The 7935-nt window shown below is 42.0% G+C and overlaps 1 protein-coding gene across 1 annotated transcript; it reads left to right on the top strand.

Annotated features, from left to right (window-relative positions):
* Window positions 1–5254: 5254 nt before the first annotated feature.
* On the top strand, window positions 5255–7601 carry cdkn2a/b (cyclin-dependent kinase inhibitor 2A/B (p15, inhibits CDK4); the record flags this gene model as incomplete). The annotated part of the gene is made up of 2 exons (XM_079999467.1): window positions 5255–5377; window positions 7344–7601. 2 exons carry the CDS (start codon window positions 5255–5257, stop codon window positions 7599–7601), a joined length of 381 nt encoding a protein of 126 aa, XP_079855593.1.
* Window positions 7602–7935: the final 334 nt, after the last annotated feature.

Consider the following 7935-nt stretch of genomic DNA (forward strand, 5'->3'; position numbering starts at 1 on the left):
CGATCTGGGTTCTTGCCGCGTGTTCTCGGCGCAAGCCCAAGGGAGCGCAAGAACTTGGTCTTCCGTCTTTCTCTTGCTCTGAGAGCTCCCCTCGTCGCGATTGGTCCAAATGCCGTTGCGTCGTGGCACGGGACGGACATCAACCTCCCTTATGGGTCATTCTACCTCCTCCTTTTTCCGGGTCAACAAGCTTTGTTTTTTTCCGGAGCAACATTCGGAGCATGTTTTATATATACCCTGAATCCTCAAATAGAAACCGGTAAACAAGGCTGAATCTGAGTCAGTTTTCTTTGGGGTTTTTTTTTCCCCCTTCGGCATTCGGCCACATGCCGAGCCGTGCAGGTCCCCGTGTCGGTTTTCCTGTGTTTTTATTTTAGATCTACGTATATTCCTTTTCATTCGTTTCTACTGGTATGATACAAACATTTTAAACCCAACTAAGTGACGTCCGTCTAGATCAGGACAAAGGATTGCGTCACGGAGAGAGAGCGATCTCTGGTCCGCTGTGCGGCCCCGCCGTGCCCGTGTCTCAGAGCGAAAAAAAGAATGCACGTTTATCTTAAATGTATTTATGGCACCCAGACGGAAATTTGATTTAAAATTCAAAGACAGAGTTTTGTTTTGGTTTGGTTTTTAGATTTAAAAGCCTGCTTAAAATCAAACCCTCTGCAGTTGAGGTAAATAAAAGCCCCGGTCACTATTTGAGGAATCATGGGTACTGTCAATTTTTTTTTGTATTTTTTTCGTGTTTATGTAAAGCAAAGCCATCGCGATCTCCTCTCGCTGTACCCTTCGTGCTTCTTTCACTGCCGAGTTCTTCTTATTGAGCTCTTATTGAGTATTCTGCTGAAGGTGTTCTGGGACAGGTTCTCTGGTGATTTTTTTCCCGGTTACCTCCTGTTTTACTGTCACCGGGTTGAGTTTGGACAGATGATTTTGTGTGACAATGCAAAATGTTGTATTCCGTTCACTATTCATGAGTTGATGTTGCGGTTTCGCCAAAAGGAAAATGCTTTTGTCCCAAGTGCTGGAGGGTCCCCCAGTTTCTAACAAACGCATTGAGTAAAAAAACCTCAGTTATGCTATTTTCAGTATAGCGTTGTGAAGCTTCATACATATTTATTGACTTGTCTTCATTTGTATCTGTGATGTAGAGCTTAAACAAACAAAGTGCCTGACGTGCTTAGGGACAAGTTTCTGGACTGTGGTTGGCTAATTGGCTTGATGTAGTCAATCACAGTCCAGAAACTTGAAAACGTTTGAATGAGGCTGAAAGTTTTATTAAAATATTCTATCTAATTTATTTCCAAACTTGTACCTTTTGAAAATGTAATTTGTGTTCGTTGAATAATTTTAATTGATAACTGCTTTTGTTATAATTTTATTTCAGATTTTTTTTTTGCACATCTTAGAATGCTATTCCGACGAGTAAAGTTGCCAAACTCATCACATTGCATACAAACTGTTCTGTTATTCAAATGTTCTGATATTATCTTTTTAGAAATCTGTGTTGGTCTGATGAGAATAGTATACTGTGTGCATTGTACCACATAACAATACTATTAACAATGACTTTACAATGCTTTTGTTTATCTACATAACTTAAAACAAGACACGTCAGTTAAAATCAACAACTGATGGGCAAAAGTCAATGTCCCCCTCCCAAATAAAATATTTCTGGCACACGCTACCAATAACCGTTTTTGCACTGAAACAGTTCTGGGGACTCCATGAGGGAAACTAGAAACTGGGGAGGTCCCCCGAGAACTAAATACCTTCAAGGGCTTTTTTTCTGGTTGTAGTCACACTGGAACTCTGGAGTGACGTCAGCCATTTTGGTTTCAACATGATTTCCATGTTGTATTTACTCCGCAGCGTAAGCCACTAAAATCTGTGTCTGAACAAATGTGAGGTGAGAAATAGGCAATCCTGTTGCTGAATCTTCGTTCGTATTTGATCTACAAGGTGTCATTTAAAAGTTTGCTCCGACTTTCATAAGGCCCGGGCTAAAAACATTACAGAAACTATAGAAGCCTTGTGTTACTGTAGTAGGCTATGAAATGAGATCAGAAACCAATATTCAGCCAAGAATGCAAGAAACAGCAGCTTAATGTCAATGTTCTTGCATGCTATTACACTATGAATCAGTTAAAAGTTGCTGTTTTTAATATTTCACCTTCCTGACAAGAGATGCGCACAACAAACTTGAATGTCGTCAAGATTCTTTCTCTGGAAATCCTGGAACAGTTTGGCCGACCACAAACGCCTCCTTTCCTCAGACAATTTTTTGCACTCCCTGATTTGTAATAACTTTTGGCAATCTGAAGTACTCCAAATGATTTTCCCTGTTCGCCCAATAAGTACAGCCAAAAACACGGCAATAATTGACCATTTTGAGCAACAATAATCAGGAACAGTTGCAAGCATGGTTGCGTTGTTTACCTTGAGTATCTCCGAAATGGCTGACTTCCGGATTGATGACGTGCCGTGTAAACACGGAATACATTTGAATTTGAGGTTGAGGAAGTGAGGTTTTGTGATACACACACGATCATTCAGAAATTGACAAAAGTGTCTCCTTGCCGGAGATCTCGGGACCGTACTTTAGATTGAAAAAGTCGGAAACGCAAACAAGAATATATTTTCCAACCAGAACATTCCAAACGCACCGCCGTAAAGGACCCAGTCTCCGCAGTGAACACAACACAAAACGCCGACTCAGACATGTTTGTTCCGACTAGAAAGTACGCTTTCATCCTCCTCACAGAGCAGCATTTCGTGAACAGAAATCAACAGCAACGGCATCAACCCTTTTTTTCTTCTAAAAGCCGAGGGGACTTCCAAACCTCCACACCGCGCCCACGCACATTTCTAGTCATCTTCGGTAGACGAGCACGCTGGCAATCCACGAGCGCTGGTCACATCTATCTACTCACCTCACACAGGGAAGTCCCAAAAAGTGGCCAGTCGGCTTTGATACTGAATGTATTCATATATCTTTTTTTTATTTTACACACTAAAAGATGGGTATTTTGGTTTGACATTTTTATGAAACTGATAAAGTCACACATGATCCATGGGAAACATGTTTTTTTTCGCCCAGGAAAAAAATAAAAATAAATGTAATTCCATTGTTATATAACGTGTGAATGAACCCAATGATAAATAGTATTAAGAATCCAATAGTGAAGGTGTAAAACAAAATGGGAGACCTGTCCCTTTTTGGGTGGATGGTTTACCAAAATAAATTAACTCCTCTGTCTACATTATTATTATTATCTCATCAAAAATCCAAGTCACGCCTGCTACTTTCTGTAAGAACAGGAACAATGGTGCCCTTTTTATTTTCTCTTAGCACATTCCTCCAAACAGAGAAGAGGCTCACAGTAAACTGGCAAATGGAGTGCAGCCTTTCAAAAAGAAAAAACTCTGTTTTACACCCTTTTTTCCGATGGTTGTTTAACCCAGAGGGCGAGCGACGGGGGTTAAATGTTTCAACAGTTCCCAATCAGTTAATGCAATATAGTCCAGTGCTTTTTTTCCCTGTATCTATATAATATAGTTTGGGAGACTTAAGCCTTTTGCTCCACATTACATTTCACTGCATATATGTATGAAAGTATGTATATGTATGTGACAAATAAAAAAAATCTTGAATCTTGACACAGTCGCTTTCCTTTTATTATTATTAATATTATTATTATTATTATTATTATTATTATTATTATTATTAATAAATCCGTGCCTGGATCTATCAAACTGCTGATGAAGAATTGCTCATCGAGGATTTTTGTAAACTGTCACCGAAATATGCATGATCAGTGATCTGCAGAATAAAACACGCAGTCACACTTTATGCAGTATTAGAAGCTCTGTTCCATCCTTAATACTCAGGGTACACTTAACAGCAAGTACTTACAGGCTTTTACCGGGGTAGAAATGTCGACGCGGTACTCACGCCCATGAGTCATTTTGTGCCCGGCTGCTTGCACACACTCGGGCCTATTCTAGTCTTTCTATTCTGACAGAGCGGCTTTACACCGACTATTTCCTCTGAAAAGACGCAGCCACGTCGCTCAGGCTTCGTGTCACTGAAGGCACCTGCTGCTTGAGGCTACCAGGCCTCATCTAAGACCGATGGATCCTGTAACTCCCACCAAGCGACGGGGAACACACCACGAGGCGACTGGGGCCGAGTGAAAACATGTATCGAGAGAACCAATTGAAAAAGCTGAATTTGACTTCTGTGAAAAAAGCCAAAATTCTCAGAATAACTAGAACTCTTGTTCTGTTCTCAGAACTTGAAAAAAAAAAAAAAAAAAAAAAATACACCATAATACAGATTTCCGTACACTTTAGATGTCAGTATTTAAAGGCCGATTCCACGAAACCCAATTTCGCGCAGTTGACTTCCTGCGGGACTCCGCCGGTTTGGCGACGACGCGCGAACGAACCGCTCGTGGCGAACGAATCGTTCGCGTGGACCCGTAAGCACGGCGTCAACTCGGACAGCGCGCGAACCGACGGCCGCACCGTCAGCACGGCAACCGAACGAAGTCACGGCCAAAGGGGGAGGGGGGGAGGGGGGGGGGGCGGAATTCATTTTGAACGCCAATGATTCACCCCTCGCATTCCACCAAAAGAAATAACGCAAAGTGGTGCTGCGTCGGTCACTGCTCGGGCTGGGCACCGTCCCTCTGCCGTTGGGGTCCACGCGTCGCGTTGAAATTGCCGCTGGCAGAACGGAATGATTCTCGTGAGGCTTCCACGCAGCGTCGTGGACCCCTTCGGCGTCCACCGCCGCCCGCCGCTCGCATGCGCCGAGCGCCAGTTCCCGGAACGACGACGACGACGACGACGACGACGACGACGAGCGAGCGAGCGAGCGGGCGGGCGGGCGGCGGGCTACGCGCGTGCGCGGCACTGCAGCACCATACCCTGACGTCACCCATTCAAAACACAGGCAAGCCCGGACACACACCGTCCGTCCGGCTGTCACCCGGCGGTGCGCTCCTTGCACTTTATTCCAGCGACAATCGGAGAGCTGGTCTTTAGATTCGGGGAAACACGCACCAAAAAAAACAAAAAAACAACAAAAAAAAAACCCCAACAACAACAACATTAACAACAACGACAACAACAGCAACAACAAAAAAAACCACGAGGACTATTATTTTTCGTGCATTTTTCTGCGTCAAATAACATTGTGTGCACAAGCGGTGAGGCGGGATCCGCTGCTCCGTTCATGACAATAATGACCCTGGAAGACGAGCTGACATCAGCCGCAGCGACTGGAGACACGCAGCGTGTGGAACTTCTGCTCCGCAGCGGGGCCGACGTCAACGGCGTCAACCGCTTCGGACAAACGCCGCTGCAGGTCAGTGGCGCCCGACGCGGCTCCCACTTCCACACAAAACACGCGTCGTGCGTCCACGTTTGATTAATGTCACAGAATCTATATCGATTGGAGAAAAAACAACATCTCCTGTCGTCACGGTTTTGGTGTTGTACACACCTAGCGACCACTAAGCGTGGAGTTATCAATCGTGTTAATGTACCGAGGGAATAGTAATTATATATACTATATAGAAATAATAGTGTCTGTGTGTGTGTGTGTGTATGTATATATATATATATATATATATATATATATATATACACACATATATACATATATGCAATGTCATTGCAATAAAAAACACCCGATGCAAACATTTCCACACACTTTTAAACACTTTGCACAGAAAGTATTTTTTTTATTAATGATATAAAGATGGAATCCATCCGTGGATATTGATTGCTTATTAGATAGACACAGATGTAGACTTTCCGCCATCAAAACATCCGCTTATTTTAACAGGTTTATTGCAACGATTCTCAGGCTTTTTTGTATCAAGGAGCCTCAACTTGACACACTTTGGGCCCAATATATCATCTTGATATTATTTAATCCAAACCTACAAACCTGCCCATTCCATAGTGATGGACATAGTAGTGGAACTAGGATCCAAACACTCATTATTGCACATCCCATAATGGTGCTAAAAGTCTTGTAAATGAAATAGTGGTGCAGTTTAATTATTTATTCATTAAATCGTTGTTTTTTCCTCTCCTGGGGACCCCCTGGAGCCTCTTGAAAGGGCCCCTGGGGACCCCTGGTCCCCGCACGTTGAGACTCGGACGAGATGCGGTCGGTCAAGTTCAACAAACCTTTGAAAAGGTGTTTTTAATGTCTGTAATCTAGTGAACATCTGTCCATGCGACGGGAATATAATTGACATTTATGGAGACATGATATATTGACATTTAAGCTTTTTCATTATTTGCGATATCAAAAGGTAGAGTTCATAATACAGTCCAGCGCATTACAGAATATAACAGTTTATATATATATATATATATTCTAAAACGTATAACCATGTTTTGCAAAAAAAAAGCTATCTAGAATACATTGAAGCAACTTAAGACAGTAATTGGCATTAAGTTATTATATTTTGTAACATATTGTTGAAGGAAAATGACAATATATTGTCATGTATTGCAAAATATATAGGGCCAGATAGAGTCCATATATGCCATTAAAATGTTTTTCTTCATATATTGAATCATAATTTTCCATATACAATATATTTGATGCTTTGGATAATAATAGGTATGAGGTTATAATATTTTGTGTATATATTCTTGATGGAAAATTACGATATATTATCATATGGGCACGAATTGCAAAAATTATGGGGATTTCTTTATGTAAATAATATATATATTATTATTACATTTTTCTATATATGACAATATCTTTTTTTTACTAGTCCTAAACTTGAGTTCCTATAGTATACTGATGATTTGGATCATAACAGATTTGAAGTTATTATAATCTTCATATGTTGTAACATATTCTTGGAGGAAAATGACTGTATATTCTATATAAACTAATATTTCGACATGTATTTTTTTTCCACATTGTATTTTTCCAGTATATGAAAATACGTATTTCTTATTTCTCTTCTTCCCTAAATAATAATAGGCATATAATTCATTATGTGTTGTAATTGATGTATTGCAACATATATGGGGAGCTTGTATTTTTCAGCATATGCCATTATCTATTTCTTCTCCCTCTTCCATCATAATTGTATTCTTTATGAAGGTAATTATAAAGGTAATTTGGAAAAGAATAGGCGGACACTTCATCATATTTTGTTCCATATTCTTGAAGGAGAATATAATATATTGTCATGTCGTTTTTTTGTTTTGTTTTGTTTTTTCATTCGTTGCATTTCTCATTCCAACATATTGCTAATAACCTCTCGTGATCTTTCTCACTCCCTTCCCCACGAAAGGTGATGATGATGGGGAGCGTGTCCGTGGCCCTCGCGCTCCTCGAACGGGGCGCGGATCCCAACGCGGCGGACGCCCTCACGGGGCTGACCCCGCTGCACGACGCGGCGCGCCTCGGCTTCCTGGACACCGTGAGAGCCCTGGTGCGGTTCGGCGCGGACCACCGGGCCCTGGACCGCCGACGCCGCAGGCCCGTGGATCTGGCCCGGGCGAGCGGTCACGGTGGCGTGGTGGAGTTCCTGCAGGCCCTGGGCCCCTGAGCCGCCGCCTTCACGGATTTTCGGACTCGTGGAGGGGGCTTGCGTGCGTGGGGATCGCGCCCCCGCGGGTGTTACCGCTCGCTCCATTATATGCGCCGACTGTTTTTGTCGTTAAAGGTTATTTAATTTATTGTTGAATCGGATTATTATTATTATTATTTTTTACTTTTAACGGTTATTCTAGACAAGTGTAACAATCCCATTTGGACTATCAAGACAACATATTTAATGTTGCGTTTTATAGAATTAACTTTTGTTATTGGTCATCCCACGTGGGGAACATTTTCACGCATCTCTACGGAACATCTCGTAATATCCAGCCGCGGGGCTTTCA

The sequence above is a fragment of the Zeus faber genome, assembly GCF_960531495.2.
Source record: "Zeus faber genome assembly, chromosome: 4".
NCBI classification, from domain to species: domain Eukaryota; kingdom Metazoa; phylum Chordata; class Actinopteri; order Zeiformes; family Zeidae; genus Zeus; species Zeus faber.